The sequence below is a fragment of the Palaemon carinicauda genome, chromosome 8 (assembly GCF_036898095.1).
Source record: "Palaemon carinicauda isolate YSFRI2023 chromosome 8, ASM3689809v2, whole genome shotgun sequence".
NCBI classification, from domain to species: Eukaryota; Metazoa; Arthropoda; class Malacostraca; order Decapoda; family Palaemonidae; genus Palaemon; species Palaemon carinicauda.
The window spans coordinates 103,581,185-103,603,684 of NC_090732.1; the positions used below are offsets into that span (position 1 = coordinate 103,581,185).

General features: G+C 33.3%; 1 protein-coding gene across 1 annotated transcript in view; it reads left to right on the forward strand.

Annotated features, from left to right (window-relative positions):
• Positions 1–22,500, forward strand: part of LOC137645820 (mucin-2-like) — an 84,396-nt gene that overhangs the window by 39,243 nt on the left and 22,653 nt on the right. Inside the window, exon 2 of the mRNA XM_068378792.1 lies at positions 4,225–4,272. Within this exon, the coding sequence (XP_068234893.1) occupies positions 4,251–4,272 (22 nt within the window). The 5' untranslated portion in view covers positions 4,225–4,250. The remainder of the gene's footprint in view (positions 1–4,224; positions 4,273–22,500) is intronic.

Consider the following 22,500-nt stretch of genomic DNA (forward strand, 5'->3'; position numbering starts at 1 on the left):
GAATGTTTGGGAGAGCATCTCGATATGGTTATGGATTTTACATGAGCTTGTGTGATTTCTTATGGATGTGAAGCATATATGTTGAATGAATATGAAAAGAAAAAGGTTTAAGTTGTTGAGATGAAGTTATTGATTATGTGATATATGAGGCTATGAAGAACTTATGGTTTAGAAAAAGCGAAGGTACTTAGTAGTGGTTCAGAATATGTGAGGTGGGTCAGTCAAGTGGAAAGATTGGATGACAATTAGTTATTGAAAAGATTTTATTCCCATTGGGTTAAATAGTTGGTGTGAGTATTCGGTAAAAAGAGCCATGATATCCAGGAAGCGCATGAGTTTATGTAAGATACAATGAAATATTGCAATGGCTAGGTGAAGCTGACGGGCTGCTGGTGATTCTACAGGGTAGATGTATGAAACGACTAATGTGGAAGTTTACTGCACAGGAGTTTCATCTTAGATTGACAAATGAAAGGATGGACCTGGGAGCGACCTGCGTTATTCTTCCCTGGAACAACTCTCTGCTAGGAGAAACTGCCAAATGCTGGAAGAAAACACACACACATATATATTAATACATATACACACACACACATATATATATATATATATATATATATCGTCCCCTCTACGTGTTAGGATATCTTAACGTGGTGAAAGGGTTTGCGTACCGCTATGACCATCAAAACTGTACTAGTCAGGGCCACCCATACTGAGGCTTTTGTCCTGCAGTGGAATATAAACGGCAGCATTTGTTGTTGTTCTTTATACACACGCACACACACATACATATATATATATATATATATATATACAGTATACATGAATATAAAGTTTAAATATATGAAGAGAATATTCAGACGACTATTCTTTGTTTATTGAAATAGTTGTAATATATTGTCTACTAAAAGTTTGTAGAAAATATGTGTAACATGTGATGTATATTGAAAAATAACCTTGTTAAAACCAGGTAAAAGTATAGACCAGGCTGCACAGAAAAGAACTGAAGAAAATCAAATTTGTTTGGGAAACGATGTAATTTCTTAGCATTGATGCAATGGGGGAACGATGTCAGTGAAGAGGCTTTTTTGTTCATGAGCCAAATATATTTTAATTTTAAATATAGTGCTCTGTTATGAATAGGAGATATGAAGGGAAGGATTTGATTGATATACCTGAAGCTGAGGAAGACCTTGATGTGTACATAAATGAATTTAGTGTGTTTGAAGTCGAAGCTATCATTAAAAAAATCAAGAGGTGAAAAGCCTTTGGATACGATGGAATAACTACCGAGATGATATTGGCCGAAAATTAGATGACTCCCAGATTACTTACAAGATTATTTTTATAGAATGTGGTGTGAAGAGGCAAAACCTAACGAATGGGAGTTAGGAATGTTGGGGAAAATAGCAAAAAAGAAGATCTGACTGTTTGCAATAATTACAGAGGCATCACACTTACGTCAGTTGTCATGAAAATATATACTCGTAGTATGCTATTCTAAAGAGACTAGATAGAAAGATTTATGAAAAGCTGCGAGATGAACAAGCAGGATTTAGAAAGGGTAGAAGTTGTACTGGCCAAATTTTCATTTTAAGGCATGCGGCACAGCAATGTGTAGAATAGAGAAATTCCCTTTTGATGGCCTTTGTGGACTATGAAAAAAACTGTGTGCACGGGCAAATTTTGTGGAGAGCCCTACGTTATTATAGAGTCCCTGTTAAATATAGGAATTTGATTAAGTCTGTTCATGAACATAACAAGTGCAAAGTTAATGTTAATGGAGTCCTACCAAACGAATTTCCAGTGAACAGTGGAGTAATCCAAGGGCATTTGTTGTCACCTATGCTGTTTATCCTCCTCATGGTTTGTGTAATGCATAGAACAGTTGGGGATGGTAATGATGGATTGGCTACAGTGTGCTGACCTAGAGTGTGCGGATGACACTGTCCTTATTAACAGAACATTACAGGACTTGCAATGCTTGCTTACCAGAATGCATGAAATATCGCATGAAGTTGGGCTCAAGATAAATAGAAGAAAAACAGATATGCTGAGAACGGAATGTGCAATGGAAGACGAAATATCATTGTAAAGTGAAAGGATTAATGAGGTAGAATCATGTAAATATTTAGGAACTATGATTTCTGATACAGGGTCTTTTGAATTGGAGTTTGATGAAAGATTGAAGAAAGAAAATCAGACAATGGCTAGGTTAAGTAAAATTTGGAAAACATATAAAAATCAGGCTATATATCAGTTTAATGAGATTGGTGTTACTGCATGAACATGAGTCGTGGCATGACAATGAAACAATATCCAACAGATTTTGTAAATTTGAGAACAAAGCCCTCAGAAGAATATTAGTAGTTAAATGACAGGACAGGATTAGAAATAAAACTATAAGAGAGATTACTTGAATGTCATATGTGGATGAGATCATGAAGAGTTGGAAGACCCAGGCCTACAAGGCTGAGGACTATGAAGCGTGAAGTAGGAGATGATGAATGGAGAATTACTGATTTAAAAGCTCAAGATAGAGATGACTGGCGAAATCTAATCGATGCCCCTTGCGCCGATTGGCATAGTAGGAGGAGATGATGATGGTGATAGTACTCTGGAAATACTGAATATTTGTTCTTTATAAAGGTCAAAGACGTAGAATGTGAAAGGGGCTGATCGGCTCTCGATAAGGCTTTGGCTAATCTTGTACAATAAAAACTTTGTATTTTTTATCGTTTTTCTATTTGGCATTTCATTGTGAATTGTTATTTTCGAAGGTCATAATGATAATAAAGATAATTGTGATAATAATAATAATAAAGCTTTATATGATACATAAAAAAAAATGTGTAGTTGTCTGTGATTTTGACCTTATATAGTCAGTGTAATTAATCTACTTTTTCTCATTTGTTGATGCTAAACTTTTCTGTTTAAGTAATCTCAGTTTACAGTATTTCTATACTCTATTTTTCCTTAAATGGGAATAAAGAAAATCTCAGAGTATGAAATGCGACGTTTTCATGTTCCGTGTCATGAATAGATTTAACCTCGCAAAATTAAGCCTTGATTTTTCTTATGGAATTCAGAACATCCCTTTTGTCCTCCTGACAAATCGTCGATGTCCGTAATTTGTATCTTATTGGGATAGTAAATATTTTCACTTGCTAAATCTCAACTAAACCAAAGACTTGGCTATTGTAAATTCTTCGTGAACTGAGTGGCCAACCAACGTAAACTCTCAATTATGACTAAGACATCAAGAAGATATATTTTGTTACCAGACTGATCTATAATTCTATTTCACATACTATCGAACCAATTTCAAATTCAAATTCTCTAAAAACAATAGAATGTAGCCATGCGCACTCAAGTGCTCTATTACCTTGCAAAAGAAATCGATAGACTCAAGCGATAAGAATGAACAGTTTTTACTCTTTGGGCAAGGGCAGAAGATTAATCACGGGAAAACGGATGTAGAAAGTTACTGGGTTCATTTGAAAGTACATGCAAAGGAGCATCGATGACAACAGTATTGATAAAGTTACTAATGCATATGACAACAAATGAGAAGATCTACAACTCAGATACGAGAAAAAAAAAACTACCTTCTGGGCACCTTCTAAAAATCTAATACGAATATGAATGACAGTAATGATCAAGGTATTAAAAACATGGCAAAAAAAATTTTGGTGAAATGTTGGTAAAATAGAAGAGGCTGTGCAGGTACTTTTATATTCGACCTTATTAGTTCATTGCACTTTTCCTAATGATCGTGTCTGAATCCACCATATGCGGATGATGAATTATCTGTCATTAAGAGCACCAATTACATTACCAATATTATTTTTTATTCATAGTATAGCAATTTGCCTCCCAAACTTTATTTGATTTCTTTATTTCATTGAAGTAATCGGAATTAGCGTTAGAATTGAAATGAAATAAAACCACCAAAGGACATAAGGATTTGAAGACTTACATGAGGTTTATAATCTTACATATGGAAATATTTGGAACCGACTTTACTTCACAATTTCACGCCTAAATTTTCAGCATAATCAAATGACTTTTCAACTTTAAACGTACATATGATTGTGAAAATTTAGACAGAAAATTTATTAATAAATAAAGAAAAGGAACCCACAAATAAAAAAAAAAACATCGAATAGATGAAATATAATATGATCTCTTTATATTAATGATTATCTTCTTACTTTTTTCCAGGTTTAAACGAAGCACAACGTCAGAAGATGAGATTAACACTCTTTATAGGTAAGTACATACTAGCCTGTATTGAACAATAATGTGGAATCTTGTGTAGGGCATCTACTTTCGTAAACCGTTTACTTAGACTTTTTTTTTCTTTTTTTTTTAATCACATGCCTAACAAATCAAAGCTGAGAGAGAGAGAGAGAGAGAGAGAGAGAGAGAGAGAGAGAGAGAGAGAGAGAGAGAACCGTTGTCTGAAGAGAGAGATTCAGGATGTCTATGCCCAAAGGATAAATCCAAAGATTCTTCGACCAACTCTCTACTTCAGTTTCTCCTCATTACTTTTCCGGCTAAGTTCCTCTTCTATTCTCCTTTTTTCATTATGTTTTCCCAATTGATGTTTGATTATATTAAAATATTTAGAGATTAAGTAATTTTCTGAATAGAGATAAGCTAGTAGACTTTTGTTGTGTTATATATGTGTATATACAGTATGTATATATATATATATATATATATATATATATTTACACAGACACACACACACTTATATATATATATATATATATATATATATATATATATATGTCTGTAGGTGTGTGACGTGACTACATGTATATCCGAATAAAAAACAAAGATTCATAAAGATAACGAGAGCATATTAGAAATTATAGAAATTAGCCCTGTATAATTTTTAATAACTGCGACAGCTTCATAATCATTACCTAATCTAATACAATTTGACTGCATACAAAAATAGCACAAAAGCAATCTCGCTCTTGTACTCTCGCTCTCCCGCGCTCCCCTATTTTTTCTTCCGCTTCATGAACAGATGTTATAAAACGTGATACTGATAAACACAATTTCACTATTGTTGTACAAATATAAATCACCACCCGAGAACTTTCGACTTCATCAAGAGCCTCTTCACCAGGATGATAGAAGCCAAAAAAAAAAAAAAAAAGAAAAAAAAAAACCATCTTTTCAAGGAGATTCTCTTCCGAGTAACGACGAAACCTCGGGCTATGTGTTTTAACTTTCGTACCTCGCGTTCCTACTTCTTATCATCTACGTAAATCGGTCACTTTCTTTCTTTAGCCGTCCCTTCTCAGTTTTGGGGTGGTGGTCATTTACTTTTTCGAATGGCGCAGTTTGTGTGTGTTGTATTTAATCAAATGTCTTTCTAAAATAAGCTAAATCGAAAAGTAATTATGGACCATAGTTTCAGGTAACTAGCTAATCATCTCTCTCTCTCTCTCTCTCTCTCTCTCTCTCTCTCTCTCTCTCTATATATATATATATATATATACATATATATATATATATATATACAGTATATATATATATATATATATATGCTATAAAACAGCATACTTTTCTGTTCTGAAAAACTACTTTGTGATTGCCACGTTTGCCAATATGCTAAAATAACGCTTTGGCGATACAACACCTTTTATTTTGACACCAATTAACCCTATTGTGACCAATTTCCTGGAGGCCCCGAATCCAGTGGCAGCAGGTGTCAGCGCCGTACAATTTAATTCATCTCTGGTTATGAAAGCAAACTTCATCGTCACAAAAGGGAGAAAGTTAAGGTCATGCTTGGCTGACAGCTCATTAAAGAGTTTACCGTCCCGCAGGGCGTGGATGGGTGAGATTCTGACGGAGAGAGTGTGTGCTCGGAACACCGGTGTGTTGCTAACGGTTCTTAAGATATTCGGAAGAAAATAAGATAGGTGCGGATGATAGGAAATAGAAACTAAATTTTGTCGGATGAAGATTGCTCGAAAGGAAATGTCCAAAATTATCATCCAGCCAAATTATCTAAATTTGATAGGTGTTGGTTGACAGCTGAAGGAAGAGAGATTGGGGAAGAAGTCAATTCCGGTAATTTCTCCAGAACTATTTTTCTTTCATTTCACAAAAGAAGCTCATGAAGGTGCCAAGATTACTCTAATAACGAAAAGGCTTATAATGATAAACTGAGTGTACAACAGATATCGGAGACAAACGCGCAAATAGAAAATTTCTAGTTTCCAAATCTGGTTTCGTTTCTGATATTTATTTTGATTTTCTCCTTCTCTCCCCCGGTCAATAGAAAGTATTAAGTGCCATTGCAAGAATACAATAGTCTTTTGTATATTGTGTTTGATCTATATAAAAAGTGACGTTAAAATTGCGGAAAAATTCTTCTAATAAACAAAAATAAAGAAAAAAAAAAAAAACCAAGGTGACTTCAACGCACCACAAGCAATGATCAGTAAGTTCTTTTCAAATTGATAATAAACATAAAAAATGACATAACATCATTCCCTGCATCAGACACTTTTAGTTTTATTCCAGTGACTTTCTCGTCTTGCCTCACCTCTTGCGACATTCTAGAACGACCATCAATTTTTCAGAAGTGAAAAAGACCAAGGTCCTTTAATTGAGTTTTAAATCTTGCAATACATAGTAAATATTCTTTTGATAGACGAAGCCTAAGAAAATAAACACAAACACACACACACACACACACACACACATATATATATATATATACACACACATATATATATATATATATATATATGTGTGTGTGTGTGTCTGTATATATATACATATATATATATATACTGTATATATATATATATATATATATATTTACATATACAGTATACAGTAAAAAAAAAATATATATATATATATATATATATGTATATATATGTATATATATGTATATATATATATATATATATATACATACATATTTACATATTTATATATCCATTTATATATATATATATATATATAGAGAGAGAGAGAGAGAGAGAGAGAGAGAGAGAGAGAGAGAGCTTATGTCTCTTATCACAACATTTATTATAACTTCCAATATATTACAAACGAATTAAAACCGGAGATTTTTGTCAGTTTTATACATATATATATATATATATATATATATATACATACGTGTGTGAGTACAGTATGTGCGTCCCGTTTTCCCTCTCAGAAATAGTGGATTAAGATTATTAGTATATTAGAAACATTTAATGTTCCATTTTAGGTACTGATTTCATATACAGTACATGGCCATGAAAATTTATGGTCCGATGAAATATGTCATTCATTAGTAAATATTTTTCCCTCTACCTCACTGATTAGACGACCAAAAGGCTAATTTGGAGTGAGGGATTTCTGTATGGCTAACACTGGTACGGTATGCACGCTGCATTTTCGGTTATAAGATATAAAATAAATAATGAATCAAAATCCTTGGTATATAAGAAGAGTAAAGAATCATGAAAGTCTCGTTTTCTTTTTCTCAATAAATTCTCAAAGCATAAAATAGCTTTATTTCATCAACTTACGCAGTTTTAAGAGTAATTTCGTTTTAATTTCTAAGTAATTTTAACAAAATAAATTTCTCCTAATAATCTTTTATCTTAAATAAAATAATTTTAATTCAAAGAACAAATTTTGAAAGCAAATTATAGTTTTTAATAGATATTAGTAAAATTTCAAGTATTTTACTATTAAGGTTTCAAATCATCTTCAAATAATTTGGGTAATGTTAATGCTTGAAAGTTTTCTAAATGATGGTGGGATTTCATAAGATTTGATAAATTATATGAATTTGGTATAATTTGAAAGTAATGTATAATATGCTTTCAGATTACGGTATGTCATAAAGTAAGAATATATCATGTACTTTAAGATTTTGGTTATTATATCAAGAAAATGGTGCAATTAAAGATTGGAAGATTATCATCAATGAATGATCACTAGGCTTTAACCAAATTTTAGAAATTTTAATGATTTATTGAACTTAGTAAAATTTACGGAAAACTTATGTTTTTCCAATTAAACTTTAGAAATGAATGGTCCTTTACTTATAGCGAAATCTAACGCAAATTGGGTTTCCTATAAAACATTAACAGTCATATTCTCCCTTTCTGAGTAGACTTTGGGTGTATATTCTCATTTGCAATCATACCTAACTCTTATCCTAGCCACTGAATGCAAATTCACTAAAAGTAAATGCTGTGAAATAAGCAAAATTGTATACTCTAAATATTTAGGATCATCTAGAGAATATTCGTCATCAACACGTTAGTAGAATGTTTAATTTATTAATTGATTCTTTGCTATTAAGTTCGGCCATTTATATATTACGTTTATTGTTATTAAACATATTCATATTTTTCTCCACAAATTGTCCTTTTCTTCTATGAACGATTTCTGTGGAATTTTGCAATTTGGAAATATTTCAATAGAATGGATGTTCGTTTATGATAATAATAATAATAATAATAATAATAATAATAATAATAATAATAATAATAATAATAATAATAATAATAATAATAATATTATTATTATTATTATTATTATTATTATTATTATTATTATTATTATTATTATTATTATTATTATTATTATTATTATTATTATTATTATTATTATTATTATTTTATTTAAAATTCTACCAAAACCTATCAAAAAATCTTAGCATCATTAAATTTTGATGTTAATGTGAGAGAAATTATTTTTCGCTATTTGATCGTGAGTAGTAGTCTACTGGGATACTCTTAATATGATTGTAGTTCTGTTTCCTGTTTTGAAATCTGATTTTCTTCTGAATTGAAACAGGAATTAAAATAAATCTATAAAAATCTAGAGCAAATACCTAAACACTAGAACTTCACAATCCAAGTGATATAGATAGGAAGCTAACATACCTGGCCATCGAGTTATCTTGCATATTGTCAGCTAAGAACCATTTTTTCTGTTATAACTTTCACTACAAGACCTGTTATTAACACATTTAGAAAACTTGTATCGCTTGTGAGAAAAAAATACATCAGCCTTAATATTAGTAATATTTTTAGGTCATTATTTAATTCTTAATTACTTCAACTGTAACATTGAAGCACTTTCTCTTCATACCAGATGATAAGACTAGATGTTCAAGAGGCTGGTACTGGAGACTTCATCAGTCATTGATCAATATTTGACTAAAACTCAACTCATGTTCTTTCACTCCTCTTAAGAGAAAGAAATTCATTTCCAACCGTTTCCTGCTGTTCCACCAGCTGGTCAAGATTTCTCAAGTGACGCAGACGCTGTTGCCGGGAGGACGGACTTCTGTTTAGGGCCGGCCATTTTTAGCGTTCGTGATCGCCTCATGTTTACAGTCACGCTATAAGCGATAGTCGCTTTAAACAGGATGTGTTGATTCTAAAGATTAAGTGGAATTTATCCTCCATCACTACGCAAATTATAATTAGTAATAATGACGCTAATTTTCAATTCTGGTTTGGTGTAACTGCAGAAATAATTAGCAGTTAAAAGTGAAGAATATCATAGGGAAATTAATACTTGATGATTAATGGGAAATTCAAGTACCATTAACTCATGCAAAGCATGAATTAGCTTGGTCATGCTCTATACATTTACAGAATACTACACCAGTAAAATCAAATTATGATGTTGCTTAGCACATTATGTAAGTTAAAAGGCCATCACACCAGGGGTCGGAGGTGATTACTGCACAGAAATGACTTTGATTTTCATTTTGCACTAGGAATAAGGTCCTTTGTCAACTAATGGTGACGAGTTTTATCGTAAAACATAATGCTATGATATAAAATGGAACAATTGCCAATTTATTAAGACTTGTTGATATAATCTTATCCCTAGTTTTAAAAGAAAATTAGGTGTTCTTTATTATTTCTATCGCTCGCGTATGTAAGCTATTTACTTACAACCATTATTAATCATCTATGATTTCTGTCCATCTTTTCTTTGCCTGAACAATTTAACAGTAGATAGTTTTGAAAGAACATATTATATGAAATCATAATGAATTTTAGTCATTTAATAATGAACAGATGCCGAAGAACCTACAGCTATTCTATAGTGATCTTGATTTGATTTATTCTAATTTTCCAGAAAAGGATTTGTCAACATCAATTTACCAACATAAGAGGTTCATTCAGATTTAGGTTCGTAAAAGATGCCGATAATGGTTACATTAATGATCAATCTAGCTGTAAAGGAGGGCAGTGTTAGGAATCGTCTAGCCTTTTTAATCAAAATATACACCGGGTAGCTAATGTACCGTTGAAATTTCTCAAAGTTTGAAAATCGTTGAAATAATGTTACATAAACACGAATATGCACGACCACAATTTTGCCTTTAATGCTGACCGCAATGTACAACGATTAGCGGTTCGGAGATACAAAAAAAAAAAAAAAAAAAAAAAAAAAAAAAAAAAAAAAAAAAAAAAAAAAAAAACGCCGTCTTCTGTCACATCTCCAAATCCAAAGACTTTCTTAGAAGAAAGATAAAAAGAATGTTACCTCAAAGCAACACCTCAGGGATAACATTCTGTCTCAAACAGTTTAAAAAAGACAGCGATGATGTAACACAACTCCTTAACTACATCAATTAGCTACTGAATTATTTTGATTAGGTGGTATTTACAAGCTTTAACCATGAGATATTATAGTGCCCTTTTAATTCTAATATCTTTACTTATTAATCTATCTATACGCACAATGTATATACTTACATAGGCCAATGAATTAGTTTACCGGAATAACTACCATGTCTTATATTCTATTTAGAAATTCTAAGGATGAACACTAAGTTTCTATCCTTGGGATTGCATAGTATAATATTTCAGTTTTCATCGTAACCAAATTTAGATCTATCTTATTTATCGACAGTTTTATTGCTACGTTTACTGATAATAATAACAATAATAATAATAATAATAATAATAATAATAATAATAATAATAATAATAATAATAATAATAATAATAATAATAAGAAGAAGAAGAAGAAGAAGAAGAAGAAGAGAAACGAAATTATTAAAAAATATATAGTGTGTAAATCAATATGTAAACAAAACATACATGCAGCACAATTTCTATTAACTCTCTCTCTCTCTCTCTCTCTCTCTCTCTCTCTCTCTCTCTCTCTCTCTCTCTCTCTCTCTCTCACACACATGTTGTATTCGTCTGTATAAACTAAAAGTTAATGTTTCACGACACAGACTTTTCCCTAAACTTTTATATAACCAATCTAAATTATCCTGAAGAAATGTTTTACTTCCTTCAATCTACCTGTTGCAAGTATTATTCTCCTGTCTGGTGTTCAGCCACTGAATCTCATCTTAACTTGTTGGAAAAGGCTTGTGGTCTACTGAATTTCTTATTCCTGATTTAGATATTAATCTGTGGAATTGTCATTCAGTTAGTTCATTATGCAAGTTGCATAAGATTTTTCATAATTCTGACCCTCCTTTGCATTCAGATCTTCCCAGCTTGTACCAACCTGCACATAGTACTACAGTAGGAGTGCAATTAATTCTAACCGTCTTGCCTTCTCCATCATAAGGCTCCACACTACACAGTATTCTAAAAGTATTATTTCAGTAGTGGCCAGATTGTGGAATGATCTACAGTGTGGAGGATATTGAGAATTAATGGATTTTGAGAGAGATTTATAGTTTTCATGATGGAAGTGAAGCACTTGTTAGCATATGCAGGCAGAAGAATGTTGGTTTGAGACGAAGGTATCTTGCGTCTCCATGGCTGTTCTACATCCTTCTGGATAATGCAAACTCATCGCAAAGTAATACGAAATCAGAAACGAAGTATTTTTAACTAAATTCAGAATTTGACCAAAAGCTTACTCACAGTGAAAGTGGAAGCGCTTTTAAAATGAGAGGAATGTCATATATCATTTTGTTTTAGAACACGATTACACAACTGAAACTTTTTACACCGTTTAGTGACCTAATCTTCCATAAAAGTTCTGGGAATTTTTCTCTTTCCCGTGAGCCTGGTTGAAAGTGAAACAGATATTAATTGATTACTGACGTTGATTTGTGGCAATTCCTGTTACAGTACCTGTCTCATAAACCTACAGACAAATGCGTTGTCATCGAAAGAATATTATGTTTTATGGATGCTTTCTGGATTAGCTAACAATCTAACGTTGGTTTCAGATGGATATTCGAACATCTTTTATACAACAACAACAACAACAATAATAACATGACAAGAAGGCTAATGCTGAGAGTTATCTTGCGAATGTGTGAATCTAAGTCCGAGCACGTAGGTGCGCGTGTGTAAAAGAGAAAGGAAATTACAAATAATTACACCGTAATTTGAGCTGTTCTGAAAAGGAAATATAAACGAGAAAGTTGATACTTTAAATTCCAGTAAGAAACAATAAAATTCCCGTAAGGTATTATAGCTGTTCAAAGATAGCTAAATATCATTGGCAAAAGCAATATAAAATAAAATCGTAATAACCATATCAATTAGTATAGTCAGGCTTGCTTCTATTCATAAATTTTCTTTAAATTCTAAAATAAAAAAATACGTATGCGCTATTCATCTTCATGAAAAAAAGAAAAAGCTTTTGTCTAACTACAAAAGTACTATTTTGACAATTATGGACAATCTCACCCTTCAACTGTTAATAAAATCCATTTGCAGAAAATATTCATAACACTGGCGGCTTCATGCTCTTGCATTGGTAACAGATGAAAGGTGTGTCGAACCACCTGCACACATTGTGGCTCATGTTTATTTATCGATCAACCTCTCACTTACTGGACATTAAAGCCTTTTCTGTATCCATATCTTTTCCACTCTCTCTATCCTTTTTATGACTGTTTCTAAATACTTCCTCTCATCCTTACTCTAACCACTTTCGATTTGTACACCGGTCTCTATTCTCCAAATATGCACACACTACCTCAAAATGCTCTGATGCATCCTTTCACCTACATTAACCATTTTATTGTTTCTTTGTACCACCCAGGTTTGCATCTTATCATTCCTCACGCGCCACATTCCCTAATTTATCTCAACAGTTCTAACTTCCTTTCTAATCTGCATTTAACGTCCAATCCTTACTTCCACAGAGGAGAGTCATCTCCCTAATCTTTTCCTCCATTCTAGCTTTGGCTTTCATGAACAAACGTATTCTAGATCTTTTACATACTTCTTGTTAGCTTGTTTGCTTCTCGTATTTATTGATTATCCTTTCCCCTCTTCCATCTATCATCTATTCCATTTGCTGTTTATTGAAAATCAACTAATTCTAATCTTCCCAGGTACCTTCAAGGTAGCAAGTCTCGCAGTGTTGTACAATCGATCACATATATTAACATTTTCCTTACATTCTTTTCTTAATGCCATACAGTTAAATCCTTATGAATCTTACTTCGTGTCTCTACTCATAAGTTGACCAACGCACAATATCATTGCTACAGGTATTGAATATGTCATAATTCTACTCACTATTATTGGCTTTAAAGTGTGTTGTTAATATTAAATTTCTTCATATACACAGTTATTGTTAGTCCACATCTATCAGAGAATTTTTGCATGTAGATATACTCTTAATATCCCAAACTGTTCTACCGTATAATTGGAAATATATCAGTCGCTAAAGGTAAAAGGCCTCATATATTTTCATTAGGGTTTATCAAAGAAATTAACACGTCGTTATCTTTAAAATCATCGAACTACTGAGGTATCCTATGTATGGATTTATCAGCGGTACGTAAAGAGAGGCGGAATTTTTAGGAAAATCTTTAAAATCTCATCGACAACTGATATAAATGGTGTTATACCTCTGCTAAACAGTTGCTTAATGGTCATAGGCATTAAGTAAGTTTGGGTTTGGTCAGTGCGAAGATTTGTAACCTCTAATGTAAGCTAAGCATTAAGGTCTTCACTTACACTATTGAACTATTGGCAAGTGAACTTGAATGCCACACTAGGCATGGCACCTGGAGAGGTGAAAACCCTGAATCTTTTGTGATCAATTACAAGAACGTGAATCAATTCTAAAAACCTCTTTCAAGCCTTTTGCGTTTGATGTAAGCCGCTTGTTCCTGTTACACACAAAAACACACACACACGCATGAATACACACACACACACACACACACACACACACACATATATATATATATATATATATACGTGTGTGTGTGCGTGTATGTAGTGTGTGTCCTTAATCGCGCTTACAAACACACACATTATATATATATATATATATATATACACACACACATATATACATATATATATATATATACATATATATATATATATATATATGCTGTTAGACCAGTAATTGCCTTTTGGGCCAATCGTCATTGGACCAATATTACCAGAATATGGTAAGAATACTCACGCAGTAGTTGACTTTCCATTCTATAACGAAATATGATTTTCGAATCATTTATTGCTTAAATCTACTAAACAAAGATTTCTGATCTACAACGGTACTTTATCGTTTACTTCAATCACATTTGACAATCGCAAAACAATGAATAACCGACAAATGATTTAGAAAAATAAGATAGATTCAGTATTACATTAATCATCCGCAATATTGATATCATTATAGCATGATTGAGCTATGAATACATAGAAATTGTTCGGAAGAGGAAATATTATTACATGAAAATGATTTTCAAATGCAACAAAACGTAGTCAATTTTATCATTAATAATAGGAAGATGGAGTTTTCAGTTGAAAAATTTGAAAATCTTACCTCGAGTTGCTATGAAAATGTCCAGAGTCTACCAAAGTTGACATTCAACCTAGAGAACAATATGATCAAAGAAGCGTCGTAACTTCACTTTACATTGGTATGAATTCTTTAGCATTTTTTAAACACTTTTCGGTTTGTAAGATAAGTAGGCAAAACTGATCAAAGAATCTCTTTCTTTTGTTCATGTAGTTACTCCATGTTTTCTTGTTTTAATCTATGATTGTTGCAATTGACAGCCATGCATACATAGTTAAAAACTAAGGTAAGAAGTAGGTGTATATACATATATATATATATATATATATATATATGTTTATATGTGTGCGAGAGAGAGAGAGAGAGAGAGAGAGAGAGAGAGAGAGAGAGAGAGAGATAAAAATGTATATCGGGGTCATACACATATGACGAGCAGAATCTCTAAGTTGATTGTCACCTATGTCGCGACACCGATGATTAAAAAAATTTGATGACACACACACACACACACACACACATATATATATATATATATATATATGTGTGTGTGTGTGTGTGTGTGTGTATGTGTGTGAATGCATACATATATATATATATATATATATATATATATATATATATATATATATATATATTTATATATATATATATATATATGTGTGTGTGTGTGTGTAAATATATATAGGCTATACATGTGTGTATGTATGTCTGTGTGTTTGCACGTACTATTTTGAAAGAATTCAAACTATCCTCCACTACAATATCTTGATTAAGTTAGAGCAGGTGTGTTAATAACTGTCGTCTTTCAAGAAGCAGCTGACAAAACATCTGTAAAAACTTAATTGCCATTTATGGTCTTTCTAACAAGAAGACAATGCGACTTAATATAATGTGTATTTGCCTTTTCAAATACAAAACATCTCAGGATCATCCTTTATGAATAAAAGAAATATAAAGATAAATCAAAATGTTCTTGAACCTTAAATAGTCAAGGAACTTTCAATTGTCTTATTTCTAAGACATTTGTATGATTTTAGTATACATTTGGTTTCCGCATTTTGGAAGACAGTCAGTTCAGTGGGTTAAAATCATCCTTCATTGTGCGTGGAGCTATGTTTACTCAAGCGTCCTTGGAACGAGGTAGATGAATACAAATTTTTGCTATCAAAAGTAATTCATTAACTCCTTCCTTCATTATAAATCCAGGTGCAAATATCATTGACGTAATTGCAGAAGTAATTCCGGGAAATCCATTTATAGTAAAATAAATAAGGTAAATTAATCAAGAAATCTAATACCTCAGCCTCTCCTAGCACACCTCCAAAAAGAAAACAATAAGAAGTTGTTTTAGCAGAATGGAGGGAAACCCTTTTACTTTCGGTGCAATAACGAAAGGAAAAGCTGTCAGCATAATGATCGTGATATTCCGTTTTTTATTTTTCGCTTTATTTCTTCGTGTTTAAATTCCGCTCTCTTTCATTCTCTAATTTGTTTTCTTTTGGTTTGGACTTGGCAAAAGCGTCTAGTCTTCCATCCTTTTGGTTTTGTATTTAGAAAATGGAACGATTCTCAATAAGTGTACGCGACCCGTCAAAACGACTGCTAAATATTTAGATAAACATGCAGACATGCCCACAACTCTTCCATTTCCCCGGGGGACGGGGTGAGTCGAGCGCGACCTAAAATATTACACACACACACACACACACACACACACACACATATATATATATATATATATATATATGACTGACGTGATGGGGATGAAAATTCAGAAAAAATAAATTATATTTGTTTGTCTGCCTAGTACAGCAATTATAAGTGCTAGTACAACTACCACTGTCTTTTTTATGATTACCGTTACGACTTCTGTCACAATCCCTTCTGTTTCTTTATATTACAATATTGATGTATTGTAAATATGACTTGTTGCGGGTTCCTGCAATGGCCCCCTGGCGGTCAATGTGCATTCATCAACTTTAGGAAGTTTTCATTTTTGTTGACACGCTGAATCCATAGGTAGATAGATATGCGATGAATAGATAGATAACGCTTACTAACCAGTCCATTTATTTCTGTTATATAATCGTGGTAATTTGACAATTTACTGAACTTACGACTGTTGCAAGTCACTAAGCGTTGATTTTTGTGTTAAATTGCCTAAGTACAATGGCCTGAGAGGAAAAAGTGTTGAAATGTCAAGAAAAGTTATTGCAGTACAGTAAATATGAAAAATGATTGAGACAGATTCAATAGAACTTTTCATTATGGACTTATAACTCGATGAGAAAGGTGAAAAATGCAGACTATAAATGTGTTGTAGCCTATACAACACTGTATAGCGTTGTATGATACAGTATGCTGTTACTCTTAGATGGATCATGATGAGATGCTATATTGTAATGACAGGTATGCGTGCGATGCTGATTATAGGGTAATTATATTTTGCAGTTAATTAACTCCTATTTTACATGCAATTATTACTAATATCAGTTTTAGAAGTAGTAATGTCACTAGTAACAGCGCGCATTAAAATTCAATCACACACATACATACATACACACATATACACACCACACATACACACACACACACACACACACATATATATATATATATATATATGGATATATATATATATATATATTATATATATATTGTATATATAATATATATATATATATACTGTATACATATATATATACACTATATATATATATATATATATATACATATACATATACATATACATATACACACACACACACACACATATATATATATATATATATATACAGTATTTATATATGCACGCGTGTGTGTTTGCGTGTGTGTATGATGTACGTATAACCAGTAAGCAAGCTACTCATTGAACAAGATTCCGACTGGACAGACTAAGTTGAAGTGAAGTCGTGGACGAATATGTATGAGAAATTCATCATTATTTTAGTTTCCAAGACGTGAATGGAACAAAGACTTCTTTCAGGAAACAAGGTTCTATTCTGCTAAAATATAAGCCTTTTAAGCGCCTCCCTATTTCGATGTTTATGACAAAAACACAGATGATGCTTACTTTGAATATCCATCTATTCTAGATTTTGGTGAGAGAAACAAGACATTTTATCACTTCTTTGTGGCTGGATCCAGCTTTCAAAAATTAAGAGACAAGATTATATCCATGTGATGGGTCGTTGCAGCAGTCGAGAGATAGAGAAGAAAAAGAAAGCAGAGGTTGAAGAAGAAGAATTCTAAACTCTTAAAGTCTATACAATCTTGATGATTCGTAACCAGTACACGATACTGCGCCCTTGTCAGCAATTATTCACATCCAGTTGGCCAAGACCTAGGCCTATTATTAACCGGTTAAAAAATGCCACGGTATGTAACAAACCCCCGAATTTACTGAAGAAAGAGATCATAGCTACCACAGATTTACCGCTTGATAGATAGAATGCGACACTATTGCAACATGTCTAACCTTAGCCTTCAATGGCGGGAAATGACATCAGAATTACGGTTGCGTTGGGTGTGACGCAATAGATATGATGGTAGGTATGGCCTAGTCTTTACAATAATAATTTTGCTTGCAAAAACTTCCGAGGAGTTCGCAGAAAATTGTATGTAGCTGCAGGTTATGTCATTTCTCCCGGACAAACTCCCAATTGTTATGATGGACTCTGAGAATTCCCCAGTTTTGCGTGTGACCGATTTACGGACGGTAGCCATTGACGGTAAGCATTGACAAGTCAAGTTTGGGATTTCATGTTATCCACTCATTGTTCCCATTAATACAATGCTCAAACATTTCATGAAAGGTCGTTGAACGTTTTTATAACTGTCAGGGCGTACGTTGTTTCGGAGAAACAAAGAACTTTTATTGATTCAACGTTTTTAGGCAACATAAATATGTTACAGAGAAGAATTGCTTTATTCGGAAGCAAAGTATATCAAGTTCGATGTGAGTTCTTTGGTATAAGAAAAAACTAGTAGATGCTTGGTAAAGACACAAACAAATATGCTCTCTCTCTCTCTCTCTCTCTCTCTCTCTCTCTCTCTCTCTCATATCACAGCGCTGGCAAGCGCGACCGGGGAACAAGCAAAAATGCTGCCAGTTCTGTTATATACGATTACGTAAACCAGAAATACCGGGTTTTCAGAAAAGTGCTTTCCGGACATAGTATAAGCTTGAAACTCTAGGATTTAGTTCTATTCAATTTAACTAGACGATCCTAAAAGTTTCAAGTCCCTATCTTATAAGGTTCGTGAAATATGACGTCAGAAATATGCAAAAAAATAGCAAAAATGACGTCAACTTTCATGTGTTCGATATAGAGTCATGGATAGACGCTTTTTAGCAAAGTTTCAACTCTATAATCTTAGCTTCTGAATGAGCTAGATAGCTGTTCGACCTCAGGTTTTGTAGATTATGTTTTAAATTGTGTATTAGGCTATGAGGGAATGTTTTGCGGTAATCACGAAGGCTGTAGTCACGTACTTAAGTTTCAAAAGGCATCAAACTGACATCTTTAAGCGAACTTTCAACGTTTATTTCTCAGCTTCTGAATAATAAGTTATAGACATGTTTGACCTCACATTTTGAAGATATGACTATAAACTAGTTAATCAATACGCTTGCGTAAAAAAAGAGTGATATTTTACCCAAAAACCGATAAATCGGTTGGAACTTTTGACCGGGGAAACGTCTGTCTATATCCGAACATAACTTGACAACAAAACGTTTACCCGATTGAGCGGTTTAAAGAAATTATATAAAAATTTTAACCGGGTGTCGCCGGTCGCTTGCTTTTGACATTACCCATAGTCATAAAACAAAACAATTCTGGGTAACGTACCTAAAACTATAACGTTAAATAATAAAATAGCATACACGCCAACCTTTGATCACAGCGCTGGCAAGCGCGACCGGGGAACAAGCAAAAATGCTGCCAGTGCTGTGATCAAAGGTTGGCGTGTATGCTATTTTATTATTTAACGTTATAGTTGTAGGTACGTTACCCAGAATTTTTTTGTTTTATGACTATGGGTAATGTCAAAAGCAAGCGACCGGCGACACCCGGTTAAATTTTTTATATCAATTCTTTAAACCGCTCAATCGGGTAAACGTTTTGTTGTCAAGTTATGTTCGGATATAGACAGACGCTTCCCCGGTCAAAAGTTCCAACCGATTTATCGGTTTTTGGGTAATATATATATATATATATATGCCTATATATATATATATATATATATATATATATATATATATATATATATATATATATGTATATATAAAATGACCATGGTTCTCCCTATGGTTATATTATGCTATTTTTCCACTAAACCTACCGTATCCCGAGAACTTTAGAGAAGAGCAATTAAAGAAACTAATGACAATTCTATTGTGATATGAGAGAACATGCAGTTTTCTATAAAGAAAATTTCGGTAAACCAGTCACCATAATTCCAGTCGTTTACATGTTTTCACTCAGCAGGTGAGAAAGAAATCAGAATGAACAAATAAAAAGAAGGAAAGCATTGAGGTCTGAAGTGTCTGCAGCGTTATACATTTAAGCAATGCACAACGCTTCGAATTAAAACTCCTGTAACATTTTTCTACAAAAAGGCATGGTAGTAGCTATCTTTTTATTATACACTAGCGTACGCAACCCGTCAGAAATGAAGGCTACATATTTTGATAGCTATGCACACACCCGCTCACGCCATTCCCCCATCCCCCTTTCACCGAGGTATGACTACTTCTCATCCACTACCCGATTGACGGGGAGAGCTGAGCGTGACCGAATATATATATATATATATATATAGTGTGTGTGTGTGTGTGTGTGTGTGTGTGGGTGTGGGTGTGTGTGTATATATGTATATATATATACATACATACATATACATTATATATATATATATATATATATAGAGAGAGAGAGAGAGAGAGAGAGAGAGAGAGAGAGAGAGAGAGAGAGAGAGAGAGAGTATAAGGCCAGACACTTATCCTTTATTATATAGGGGAGACAGTTTTAGTACCTATTTTGTGGTAACCATTGACTTTGTTTTCAAAGATACTATTAGTAGTAAAAAGGTAATATCCATGGACAATTGATTTTGGATCTTCCCTAGATGGTCCCTCATCTTTTCCTTGATTTTGTGACAACTTCCATAATCCCAGTCCCCTAGCTAAAGTTTTGTGAAGGGTTAGAGTTGCATAGTGCCATGGCATAAGAAAATTCTGTTTGCCTAATTTACAACAAGACTTTATCCCCAACTCGACAGCCTAGACAACCGTGATCCTAGGTTACAACTTCACATCGTCTTGGCTTTTTGTTCTTATGATTTATCCTTTCTATATGATATTATGCTTTGCGGGCTCTTTAGTTCATGTTCATTCCTTGACTTCTGGTATAACATCTTGGCCTTCGACCGCTAAGCTAGACACACCTAAGTCTTACTTTTTCTGTGGGTTTATACTAATGAAGGATTTATTTATTTCAACTTTCCTATTCATTTTCAGTATGGTTACTTAACCTTGTACAACTTCCCGTGAGAATATTAATAATACAAGGAGGGGCTAAGACTGTCCCCTTACCAAGAACTGGTGGCGGTTAAATTCCAAGACTTTTCAGACAGGATGCCACACTGAAATGAAGTTTATTCTAGTTACAAAAGACCTGGCCAAAAGTAACTTTTAGGAGTCAAAACTACACTTTTGTTCTTGCTAATCCGGTGTCGTTGTCTGTAATCATTGTGACGTCATGTTAGAGATTTAAGTAAATCTGTGCATTTTATTGTTTATTGACATACGAGAAAGACTTACACGATTTTCACAGGTCTTATACCATATCCGTTTCGTTATAACACCCTTATAAAACGCTGACATTCAGTGTGTTGAGAAAACCTGACAGGTCTGGGGGACCCCATAATGTTAGCTTCGTAACGAGAGAGAGAAAGAGAGAGAGAGAGAGAGAGAGAGAGAGAGAGAGAGAGAGAGAGAGCACTAACAGCAGAGTTCTAGTGAAAATCAACTATACTTTCTCATGCTTTTACACTTATTTATTCGTATCAAATTTATGATGTCGACAATCAGAATAGAAATTGTTACCTCGGCCATTTGGAACTAATAGCAATGGTAAGAGCAAAGCATATGGATGATTCGTTTTCGCTTCTAAGACCACTGCTAGACTCCATCGGGAGAGTTCTTGACGCTTGAACCTTGACCGAACGAAAAGAAATCTTCCTTGACGCCGCACCGAAAGGTAATGAAAATAAACTGGCAATAAAACAGAATGTTCATTATGACAGCAATTTCGGTCTATTACAGAGGCAAAACCTAATTTGTCACCTGAGGTGATTTACCCCGGAGACAGGGAACGGTCACTGGGATGCGAAAGCAAGACATTTTTAGACTTTTGCGGTGGGGTGAAACAAGGCCGTTCTTTTTGTTAACTTTTGTGTTTTGTTTTGACCTCTTGCCTTCTGCTCCAACTTGCTAAGGTTCGATGCAAATTTCAACGATAGTTAGCATTTTGTCAGGCATGGATGTCAACGTAATATCCAGATTTGTAACCGGCTTGAGTACTTAAATTCTCATGGCAGAATTAAAGTGAGACAGAGGTAAGTAATCGTAATGACGCCGACGCCTGCGCAAATATGGCAGGTGTTTGTTGGTGACAAAATTTGTGTGTGTAATTCATCTATATTACTGAAGATTTTAGGTACTGATACTCCATG